At 46.1% G+C, this 12605-nt stretch overlaps 1 protein-coding gene across 10 annotated transcripts in view; it reads left to right on the top strand.

Annotated features, from left to right (window-relative positions):
* The window catches only part of ENPP2 (ectonucleotide pyrophosphatase/phosphodiesterase 2), a 947534-nt gene that overhangs the window by 893006 nt on the left and 41923 nt on the right, over positions 1-12605 (top strand). For all 10 annotated transcript variants that reach the window (XM_086966157.1, XM_086966156.1, XM_086966152.1 and 7 more), the window contains one exon: positions 8576-8711. In XM_086966157.1, coding sequence (XP_086822283.1) covers positions 8576-8711 — 136 coding nt within the window. The remainder of the gene's footprint in view (positions 1-8575; positions 8712-12605) is intronic.

Here is a 12605-nt window from a genome sequence, read left to right as displayed (position 1 = left end):
GAAAGTTTTCTTATCTTGTTTCCGGCTGCTTCAGTTATCACACAGTCATGTGCTTTTTCTGCATACTTAAGGATTTACCCTGGAGTGACTGAGGTTCAAGAGGAGGAGTGATTTTTTAAAAAATGTTTTATTTTTTTTCTGCACCTTCAGTGCGACCCATCAGTTGATATAGCTCTTACATCCACAATGCATTGGTGCTTCATTTGAGGATGGCATGGGCAGGATTATCCATACTGAGGATAGATTTTCAGCCAGGTTTCCTCTCTGGCCTCAATGTGTTTCCATGTACCCTTCAGTTACATACTTATTACATGATTTGGAGACACTTAAATTGTAAGGGCTACAACAGCACCTCATCTGACCATAATTGATCATTTGAGGCTTATTGTGGCTATTATCTGGGCAGTGTGAGAAAGAAGGACCTCAGTTAAAGTGTGGCAGGATGGTAATAGTACCATAAATTGCTGGTGTCCTATTCAGTTCCCCCTTGAGTTACTCTGCTCATTTAGAACTTGTGGAACAGTTCTCAGTTTCCAATGGCAGAGCTTCAGCTGGCTATGATGTTGGAAACTCTTTGCTGCTGGACCATCTACACCAGGGCTGCCTGCATAGCCATGGTAGAAGGTCCTCTCTTTTTAGAGGGGACCGGTTGATGGTGTTGGTTATTGTTTGCCACCACTGAGGAAGGCGCAGCAGTCATGAACAGAAAAAGCAAACATCCCCACAACACGTGCTGGGACAATCCTCCATGCACCTAAGGATATTTCTTTTTCATTTTATCAAAAAGAACTCCCACTTGGAGATTTGTTTCTCTAAAATGAAAAACGTAGCCGAGCACAACATCATGACCTGAGAGGCGACCTATTTGGTGAAAGCACTCCTGTTGTATTGACAGGAAATCTTTTAACTATAGTTTGCCATAAACGCATTGTGTACGATGGCATATTGACCCCTCAGTGCACATCCTATTCTTATGTTATTCTTACACCCCTTCACATTTCCAAATGGGAGACAATTGTACTTGCATGCATCCCTCCCTGCCCAAAATTTCAGCTGCGGTTTATTCTTTACAGTGGCTTTGGACTCTGGCAAGCTATAGCAATCAGTGCTTATGAACAAGTGACTTACCTGTGCTCAGGGCCACTGGAGTTATCTCACAGCCATCTTGTCTTCTGCGTACCTAAAGATTTACTGCACTTTCCACCTAAATCACCATTTGCAGCATTATATGAGCATTTCAACAAAACAATGTTTATAACTCAAAATGTCGGTGTCCCGCAGTGGTAGGCTCATGGCAAAGTATAATTGGTCACCTTTCAGTTGCTGATTACACTATTCAATTGCACTGAAGAGGTGCAGATTCTGCTCAGATAATACTACCATGTGTTAAAAGGAAAAACTAGCAAAATAATGCTGCAGCAGAAAGCTCTTCTTCATGCTTAATTTGCCTTTTGATGCATATACAGTGCAATTTACTGATTAGTTTGGTCCTTCTGTGCCACATAAATCCTGTACCCCTGACAATGCCTAATGTCAACATATGACAGTTGCGTCAGATCGTGCAATTTTCTATCATTAATGTGCAAAGGCTCTTCTGAAGACGTTCATCAACTTGAAGAGGTCTTTCCATTTTCTTGGGCTACTAACAAGTATTTGCCTCTGCAGGCAGCTCCACTCTGCCCCTTAGGGTGGTTTGGAAGCACAGTGTACAAGGCCTCGATTGTATACCTTGGCTTAGCTTTCGCTACTTCTTGCACTGCTGTCGCTGCCCATGGTCTCAGCAGCCATGAAAGTAGATCCAGGGGCAGAACTATGAGAAGGCAGGCCTTTGAAATGTCTGATAATGTTACATCGGTATCAGAACTGTTCCAACTCTGCTGCACTTTCAGAAAGAACCTGAACTACCCCCGTTGAATACACTGCCCCCTTGAACTGCCTTCTCGTTTATGTTGGTATACTATGTTCATACCCACTGTTGTCTTCTGTTGCTTGGTTAGCACTCTCTTGATGCTGTCTTGTGTTCACTGTTATGCTGATATTGAAGTGTCATTATGTGAGATGACCTTGTGTGCATCGATTCTAAATCAATGTAGGTGATTACAAATCGTTTACCGAGACTCATCCATGTGCAGTGCTCTGTTGCTGTCTAAGAAGGTTTGTACTTAAAAAACATACACAGGTTCTCTCCCTCTTTCTTTATTATTCTCTCATTTGTCTTCTCTCCATCTCCAAGAGCAATGTTGACTTTCTTCAGTTTTCAACCCTGAACCTTACCCCCAAGGCCCTGGCACACACAGAAATATGTTTGTAAGTCAAAGTCATGGCAAGGGGTCATTCTTTGCAACATGGTCTTTGGTGGACAAAGGCGATGGATGTCACTTCCACTACATCTTAGTGACTTGAGGCCCATGACAAGGCACTCTTCTCTTACTCATACCTTCATAATTTCGAATTTGCGCACTTTGTGGAAGAGCACGCCCTCAACATACTGTTTGTCGTGGAAACCTGGGCAGATGAAACCTTGGGTCCTGACCTGGTGGTGGCTATCCCACCAGGTTTCTCTATTACCAGGAAAGATCGCAGAGGGAAACAAGCATTTACAATGCAACGGTTTCGCCTTTGCAAAAGTTAGAGCCATTGGCATTGTAGATGACAACATTTTTATTTACGTGTTGGTTTTGAAAACAGATCAATAAATGGCATTGTCATTTACATTGCCAACAGCTTAATCTCTCGCAAATGTAAGACCTATTGTACCCTACTGGACGAGCTCATCAGACAGCAATTATTACCACACACACACACACACCCAGAGCCAGCCACACACACACACACACAGAGCCACACACACACACACCCAGAGCCACACACACACCCCCACACACCCAGAGCCACAGCCACCCACACACCCAGAGCCACACACGCCCAGAGCCCGACACACACCCAGAGCCCGACACACACCCAGAGCCACACACACACACCCACACACCCAGAGCCACACACACACACACACACCCAGAGCCACACACACACCCCCACACACCCAGAGCCACACACCCACACACCCAGAGCCACACACTCCCACACACCCAGAGCCCACACACCCACAGCCACACACACATCCAGAGCCACACACACACACACCCAGAGCCACACACCCAGAGCCACACACACACACCCAGAGCCACACACACACACCCAGAGCCACACACACACACCCAGAGCCACACACACACCCAGAGCCACACACACACACCCAGAGCCACACACACACACACACACACCCAGAGCCACACACACAAACCTAGGAGAGCAAGCACAGCGAGGGGGCAGGGAAACAAGCACAGCGAGGGGGCAGGGAAACGAGCACAGCGAGGGGGCAGGGAAGCAAGCACAGCGAGGGGGCAGGGAAGCAAGCACAGCGAGGGGGCTGGGAAGCAAGCACAGCGAGGGAGCTGGGAAGCAAGCACAGCGAGGGGGCTGGGAAGCAAGCACAGCGAAGGGGCAGGGAAGCAAGCACAGCGAAGGGGCAGGCAAGCAAGCACAGCGAGGGGGCAGGGAAGCAAGCACAGCGAGGGGGCAGGGAAGCAAGCACAGCGAGGGGGCAGGGAAGTAAGCGCAGCGAGGGGGCAGGGAAGCAAGCACAGCGAGGGGGCAGGGAAGCAAGCGCAGCGAGGTGGCAGGGAAGCAAGCGCAGCGAGGGGGCAGGGAAGCAGGCACAGCAAGGGGGCAGGGAAGAAAGCACAGCCAGGGGGCAGAGAAGAAAGCACAGCCAGGGGGCAGGGAAGCAAGCACAGCCTTGTCTTTTCAAGAAACCAAGGTGACCTCAGGCGGCGGGAGAAGAGTTGGTTTAGTTGTGGTGAAATCCCTTCATTTTCCGATTCCTCGATTCCTTCCTCTGCCAAACAGGAAGCCCTATACGAAGGCTAATGCTTGCATCTAGTTACATATAAACAGTGAACATTAACATTTATATCGAGCTCACATGGGGGTCATCTCCTACAAACATCTTCCCTTGTAGCAGAGATTGGCTTAAGCATCCCCTGAGCTCAAGGCTACCTTTGTGAAGTGTGCGGAGCTCAGCGGGATACGAGGAGGTGGGCGTGCCCTAGTTTATTACCTGGCTCAATGTACATTGCTGTCCATTAGGCCAGTGCTACCTCTCAAGTACACACGATTTAAAATGAGTAACATCAAACGTCTAAAATGCCTACAATACAAAGTTCAACAGTCACAATCCCAAACTGCGAAGCCAAGTTTGTGTGCTACAGCGTGTTATCTGGTAACACGGGGACGCTGGAGAGGTCTTTGACAAAGCCCTTGAACCTCGATTTGCCACAACATTTGTGTGCATACAAAAAGCCTAGAGAAGATGAACTCTTGTTGAATATTAACAAGCGTCTAAAACTGAAACAAGAAACTCACTGCAGTGCATATACAGCAAACTCGGCAGTCGATGCATTAACCCACCGAGACGCGCTCCCAGCAGTCAAATAATGCATGCATACATAAATAATAAGGGACCGTGAGCAACCAAGAATTACGAAATATCTACGACTCTGCGATGCAGTGCGTGTGCGCCCGTGTTGTAAAGAAATGCAGAGCACGGCACGGCAGCCTCCATAGTAAACCGCTACCTGAATGCACGGATAGCGGATCTGTAAAGCATTGCAAACCCTGCACTAAGTATAGCCGAAGAATCACCTTCCTGGAGGGCACGAGACACCTTGCGCCGCTTCCCTCACTGTGTCTGGGTGGGATGCATGAGGCAAGAAGGATGCATCCGGTGATGATGGGGAAACCACCGATTTAAGCAGCACCGAGTTCAGCATCCAGCACCACACGGGGCTCTCCGGAAAGGGCCGTCTGCAGCAAGGCACTGGGATGTGCGCTCACACACCGATAATTCATTAACCAAAAGCCCCCACCCTCTCTCTGCTAACACAAAGCCAGTCCGAGGCTGAGCCTGTACTCAGCCAGGCAAATACAGTGAACAGGACCGGCGAGGACTGCCTACAACCAGCCGACAGACTGAACATGGCGGCTCCCGGTCTTGGACTGTCATCTGGCTGGTTGCCCTGAGAGCACAGCTGCCTCCACAGCGTGAGCCCAGCAGGGAAACCGAAAGAAAGGGACGGAGAGTAGGAACTGAAAGGATAAAATATATGAATAAACTGAACAGCAAGGACAATATTGAGAAGGTTACACGTATAACGATAAAATCAAGTCACGTGATGAATATTCTAGACAAAAATATAAGGGAAGCGTTGTCATCAAGAAACAACGAGGGGCCTGGAAGAGCTGGAAAAGTGATCTGCTAGGGGGGACGGGAACAAAGACATGGATAGCGGGAGGGGGGACGGACAGCGGTAAGGTGGTCAGGATACAGCCACGCGGGACAGGGACAAAGTTAATAATGAAGACAAACATCGGTGTAAAAAAAAAAAAAAGTACACGCCCACAGTGGCCATGTCTTCATGACGTTGCGGAGAGGGAAAGAATCTGCGGAACACCATGGAATCGCCTCGGACAAAGACGGACGCCTCTCTCTTCCAATGGCTAGCCTCCATTTATGGAGCTAGCCAATGGAACAGAGAGGCGGGAGAAAGCCACATACACTGTTCTCAAAAGATTTCGCCTGCGCGAACGCTGCTGCGAAGCGGACGCCAGGCGAAACCTAAAAAGGGGGTGGTATCGGGATTACCTGAAAGCATCCTTTAAAGAGAGATTTCTACTGACCCTGATTGAGAAGTTCTCTCCTTCAAAATAGCCATTAATCACATATTCTCTTTTAATGGAATGCTGATTTATCGACCCCCTGGACCCAGAGCTAACGTTTTATATACCTTGGGGCATCTACTCAAATATAAAGTTTATTCCCAGGACTATACCACTATACTTGGGGATCTTAACTTTCATCTAGATAACCAGCATAATAAGGATTAGATTGCCCTTACGGACCTTTTAACCAGTGTAGGTCTAGGACAGGTGACGGAGGGCCCCACCCATAAAGCTGGACACCTCCTGGATGCTGTTTTTTCTGCTTGTCCTTTCTCGGAATTAAAAAATATCCTGCAACTACTCTGGTCCGACTATGCAGCAGTTACGCTAACTGTCACTTTGCCCACTACAGCCGGCAATAGGCCCCCTCCTAACAGAAGTCTCAGGCGATACAATGGCATTGCCTGGATAAAACCAAGTTCAACACTCAGCCTCTTATCCCACGATCCGGAGATAGCATCCTTAGATTATCATAACTGGATTGGGCCATCAGTTCAAGCAAGTATTCCTCAAAAAGCAGGGAATATTACAAGGATAGCTTCCACCGAACCTTGGTTCTCAGAAGATCTTCGACTTCTTAGGGGGCAATATCTCAGACAAGAAAGGCACTGGAGACATGACTATGATATCAATTAAAAAGAGCGATATAAGCAATTTTTAACTCACTACAAAGGAATGATCCATAATGCTAAGATCAACTATTTCTCTGAGAAAATTAAAAAAGCAAAAAATAACTTCAAAGAATTATTTGCTACGTCCAAAAACTCAGCCGAGTACAAGAACCTAGACACAATGTACCTGACCAAGCCTTTTGTAATACCTTAGCTTCTACCTTTTGTAGTAAGGTATTGTGTATCTATGATATGTTTACAGCACAATCTGTGGTTGATTTAGATCACTCAGTCCGCACTCCCTGATGTTGGAAGAGGGGATTTACAGGACTCCAGTATTCCCTGCATCTCCCACCCTCATTCTATACTATCAGATTCATGAAGAGTAGATTTACATGGCCCTAATATTCCCCGCATTACCCACTCTTCACATCTTTCAGAGGTTCCACCTATAACTTACGAGCAAGTCATCAAACTTCTTTCTGCTACCAAATCCGGTTCACCATTGGACCCGTGTCCTCCTAAGATAATACAGTCTGCAACTGAGTTAGTCACCTACCATCTTACTGAGATATCAACCTTGTCTTTAAAACTGAAATATTTCCTACAATATGAAAAAAGACCTCCATTCTACCACTTTAAAGAAAAAACTAACTTGGATAAAACAGATCCAGGCAACTACCGTCCAATCGCCCGCCTGCCTCTACCAGCAAAACTTCTGCAAAAATATATGAACCAAGTACTGGCCAAATTCATCAATAACAATATTATTCTGGGTCCATCACAATAAGGTTCCTGGAATGAACACAGCACCGAGCTTACATTGATCATGGCGTCAAAAGAAATCAGGCGCTCTGTGGATATTGAGGGCATGGTTGCCCTGATATTACTGGATTTTTCGGCGGCGTTTGATATGGTAGATCATAGCGTCCAAATACACTGCCTACAAGAAATAGGCACATCAGGCACTGCTCGATCTTTGTTCAAATCCTTCCTTACGGACCGGGAACAATTTGTGGAAGTGGACGGCCGTAGGTCCCAGAGCTTCAAACTCCCTTGTGGGGTCCCACAGGGCTCGTACCTGAGCCCAACCCTTTTTAATGTATATGTGATCCCCTGGCTAGACTGATTAAATCTCATGGATTTGCCATGGTATCGTATGCAGACGGCATCCAGATTATAGTTACTATTTCAAATAATACTCCGACACAGCTCACAACTTTCATGCCTGTATGCGACAGGTGAGTAGATTGGTGTCAGAGAACTGCCTTAAGCTGAACTGTAATAAGACCAAGGTTTTTCTTTTCGGCAGAGATCTGTCTATCTAGTCCTCTGGTGGCCCACGGTGGCCACCCCCCATTCCAGCCACTAAGGCAAAAAAACCTGGGAGTCATTTTTGAGACCACGTTGTCCTTCCCGCCATGTGAAAGTGATCCCTTCATCTACCTGTTACACATTGAAGATTCTGAGGAAAATGTTTCCTTTTACACCACCAGACCTTTAGAAAACTGTTGTTTCAGCACTAGTCTTGTTGAGGCTGGACTACTGTAATGGCCTTCTGATTGGCATAAACAGAGCTCTCCTTATTAAACTGCAGGTTCTACAGAACTCTGCCACCTGTTTGCTATTTGGAATCCCAAAATATTCCTCCACCAAGCTGTCCCACAATGCTCTAAATTGGCTACCAGTGGAAAAACTGATTAATTTTAAGGCCCTCTGAATCTCCTTTAAGGCACTTCATAATCAAGGCCCTGCTTATCTGATTGACCGTTTCCACTGGTATACCCGACCAGAAAACTGTGGTCCTCTTCACACATGTTGGTGGAGGATCCCAAATCATGACTATCAAACTGGGGTGGCAAAAGCTTTATAACTATCACAACCAGACTGTGGAATTGTCTGCCTTACAAACTCACAAGTTTGCCAGATCTGCTTTCTTTTAGGAAAGGTTTGAAGACCTGGCTATTTACTGCATAATTTCGGTTATACTTAGACTTTAGCCTTTTATAATATCAATGCTGGTAGGATGTTGGATGACAAGCGCCTAGACGCCCTACGGTATTAGTTGTGCTTTACAAATAAATAAATAAACCTACAACGTATGCCCCAAATCATGACTATATGGCGTTCAGTGCCTTGCTAATGTTAATTTTTCCTTTTTCCCCATTTTCATTCCCATGCAGGCAGAGGTGAGCGGAATCCCAGAGCACTTATCAAGCTGTGTGCGACTTGACCCACGCGTTTCAGCTGGCAACAGCCAGAGCTGCTCTGCTTACAAGGCAGATAAACAAATGTCCTACGGCTTCCTCTTCCCTCCTCGTAAGTTATTTTACAGCAGTAGTCCTGCAGTTCATTCCTGTTTTTTTTATAAGACTGCCTGTAGTATTTTCAGACGTCATGCGGTTATGAACGTTCACTTGGCAGAACGTGTCGGTTCAAGTTCCAAAACCAACCATGGCATTTCTGCAAGCTTTGGGTCAGGCGTCACAGCCTTGCTGGGTCTAGTTTCAGAAGTTCTTACATGGACTTTACTCCTTCAAAGGCTGACAGTTCAGGCATTGTGCATGTGCCAAAAACTGTATAAATTCACCAAGCAGCCTACAGTAATGCTACACTAGGGACGGGGGAGCTTGTTACAATATGCATATAGATTGCGTTTGTGACAAGGAGGGCATAAGAGGTGAGGTTTCACCTTGTTACCCTCGTATAAACACTATGCATGTAGAAGCCAGCATAGGGAAATCAATGGTATTTATACTTTAGACAGAGTTTTGAATAACCATTGGATCAAGGCAATACTGGAAAGGGTCTGTGGATTGGGGTTGGTGCCTTTAGTACTCAGTGAATGAGAGACAAGGGGGGATTCGGGGAGAGAACACTTGAAAGTTTTGTTTAGTAACTGGGTGATGCCCTAACGTAACATTGTAATGTATCTGGCAAGCGTCCACCAACACTTTCCACTCACAGCTGCTCAGTTCTCTCTATGCTGTTAAAAATCTGGTAAAATCTGTTCCTATTCTGTTGTCTAAGCATAACATAATTGCCAAGCTAAAGAAAGAAAAATCACTGATGGAAAGCTTGTTACCTGGAAGATAAGAACATGGTAGCTTGGAGGCTATGTTGTAAGGCGTTTCCTTCAACTAACATCCTTCAAGGAGTGATTATTGTGTAATCACTGTAATCCTAGATCTTCCCGCATTCAAGGGAATATATTTTATTAGTTACTCCATTCCACATCAGAACATTCTTTCACCATTGGGATGGTATGTTCTAATGGGGAAAGTGCCAACTTGCATATGGCCAAAACCTGTAATTTCCTGGAAGCTCACTGCAGACATCTGCCTTTGAATTAAGAGGTCTAGGTTCTCTTGACGGCTATAAAGCTAATACATTCAGAATGATGGGCTTCACCCCTTATATGTGTTTTATATGCTCCTTTCATTTCATTTAGGCAGCACTCCCTTCACTGGAAGCCATTGTTGATTTATTTCCATTGTTGATTTATTTATTTATTGAATAGTGAGTGAGTATTTTGATCAGACATGGTGTACATAGCAACAGAACCACAATGTTTACACATATGTGCAGTTTGGGTGGTGTGTATATAAACAATGTTTAGGTAAGGTGCACGGAAGGGCCAGGTAGCTTCAACAAGCAGAATGGCAAGGCACAACTTGGAGCTAGAGCAGATAACTTTTAGTCGGCTTAGCCAAGGTTGCATGATAAGTGACATCACTGGATTTCCCATCCCCCATTTGCACAGGAAGTGAGATCTCTGGTTTCGGGCCAAAACCCTCTTTAACAGAAGAAGCCAAGCAAGAGGATTTCATTCCCATCATCTATCTGCACAGGAAGTGGCATCTCATGTTTCCAGCCAAAACTGTCTTTAAAAGAAGACACCAAGCAAGAAAACGTCATTTCCCGTCTGTACAAAAGTGGTATCACTGGATTTTCCAATATCCATCTGCACCGGAAATTACATCACTGCTTTTCTGCCCCCGCACACTGTGCTCCTCACACCCCTCCCAGAACCTACTCAATGACCATTGCACCGCTGAAGCATGCCTGGTGCTCCAGAGGCAAGCCTGTATGCACATGTCTGGACAGCGTCCAGAGCCAAGGAGCCCTAGTTCTTCCCCTGCCCACCACTAGCCTGCAGTGCTCCTCCATGCGGTCAATCCTGGGCATTGCTCCCCACACTTGCTGACACGCTACACACCACAATACAACACAGCACCACATGCGCCTCCTGCAAGTTCTCATGCATTCTCAAACACCTTATAACCTCTATTCCTGCAACAAAAGCACCTTTTACCACAATCCGAACAAGGAAAGCTTTGACATCACCGAAAAATTCACCATGCTTCCTACAACGTCCAGCAACATCACCCCCTCACAAGACCTTTGCAACAAGTTCTCATAATTTCTTTGTAACATATCCACCTCCATATATAGCAACTTCGACCCTCAACCGGACCTCGTCTCTGTTGCAACTCAACTTTGTATCACAGCTGAAGAACAAATCCTGACCTTGTGGCCCTTCTTCACCACCATGTAAATCACTCCTACCTTGAAGCCCATCCACTCACGGGACCCATCAGACCCTTCCCACAATCACACCTAAGCCCAAAGGACTCCTACCAATTAGCGAAGCAGTAAAACCCGTTCACAATGCCTCCATTGACTCAGCCTCGTTCTAGGTACATGGAAACATGGCACTGTCATGCCCCTGCACTAGAAACCATCCACTAACCGGGTCATACTTTCTAACTACAGACCCATCACCCTCCGGCAAAAGTCTTAAAGAAACTAATGAACCAGTACAACACCAACCACCTCTGCAATCACCAGCTCCTCAACGCCACACAGTCTGGTTTCAGACCCAAACACAGTACAGAAACAGCAGCACTCATCACTGTCACAGACAGTATCTGCATTATCCTGGACCTCTCTGCAGTCTCACACCCCATCCTCAGATTGTGCCTGCATGAGATTGGCATCCAAGGACCTACTGTCTGCTGGATCTGCTCTTCTTAACAGATAAAACACAGGCTGTCAACCTGGCATTTACTCCTTGGAAGCCCGCCAACTCATCTGCGGAGTGCTTCAAGTTTCAATACTCCGTCCTACCCACTTCAGTGCATACTTGATCCCTCTGGCCAACAACATCCATGTTCATGACGTCCACATCTTCTCCTATGCCGACGACACACAACTCATACTCTCCCTCTTGGACAAGATCCTCAACACAAGAAATAAATGCAACGCTTTCATGACTTAAGTCGCTAACTGGATGAAAGCCAATTATCTCTAGCACAACACTAACAAGACAGAAGTAGTGATCTTCAGCAAGAACACCTCACCATGGGACTCCAACTGCTGGTGGTTTGAAGTCAGACCCACACCCAGCATGCACGCAAGGAACCATGGAATAATCCTCAACAGCAAACAGGACCTGACTGCGCAGGTCAATCCAGTCATTGCATCCTGATTCCGTATCCTGAAGATGCTGAGGAAGTTCTTCAATTTGCTCCCAAGCAACACTAGAAAACCTGTCGCTCATTCCCTAGTCACCAGCAAGTTGGCCTACAGGAGAGAACCCTCTATGCTGGGACCATCAGTCATCTCCATAGAAATCTACAAACCATCCTGAACTCCAAGCCAGACTCCTCCTTCACCTTCCACGCAGGTTTCACATCACACAACACCTCAGGGGGCTCAACTGGCTCCTGATACAAAAACGAGCTGATTTCAAACTCCTCAAACTTGCATACAAGCTACTACAGAATTTAAGCCCCAGCTACCTACCTACACGGTCTTGTCTCTTTCCATCAACCACCCATACACCTCCTCTCCACAGGACTCCTACTCGTACACCTTCCACACATAAACAGAATCATATTAGGATGAATGGTGTTCTCTTACATTGCCACTAAAGCATGGCACGGCCTCCCACTCAAAGCATCTTCCTCTCTTCTTGATTTCTGCAAGAAGATGAAGACCTGGCCTTTTAATTAAATCAACCTACCATTTGCAGAGCTAGGCAAACACATCTCATCAGCACCAGGATACCTATGTTGTGATAGTGTGCTTTACAAATACACATAGCATAACCTAATCAAATTTGTAACCCCTTCTCCATGGAAGGGATTATTAGGACACATTTTAAGAATATTGAGCACTTGGTATCTTCTAGCTGTAGATGTATTGAAG

The sequence above is a fragment of the Lissotriton vulgaris genome, chromosome 4_1, assembly GCF_964263255.1.
Source record: "Lissotriton vulgaris chromosome 4_1, aLisVul1.2, whole genome shotgun sequence".
NCBI lineage: Eukaryota > Metazoa > Chordata > Amphibia > Caudata > Salamandridae > Lissotriton > Lissotriton vulgaris.
Note: the sequence above shows the minus strand (reverse complement) of the source record. Positions and strands in the feature narration are given on the sequence as shown.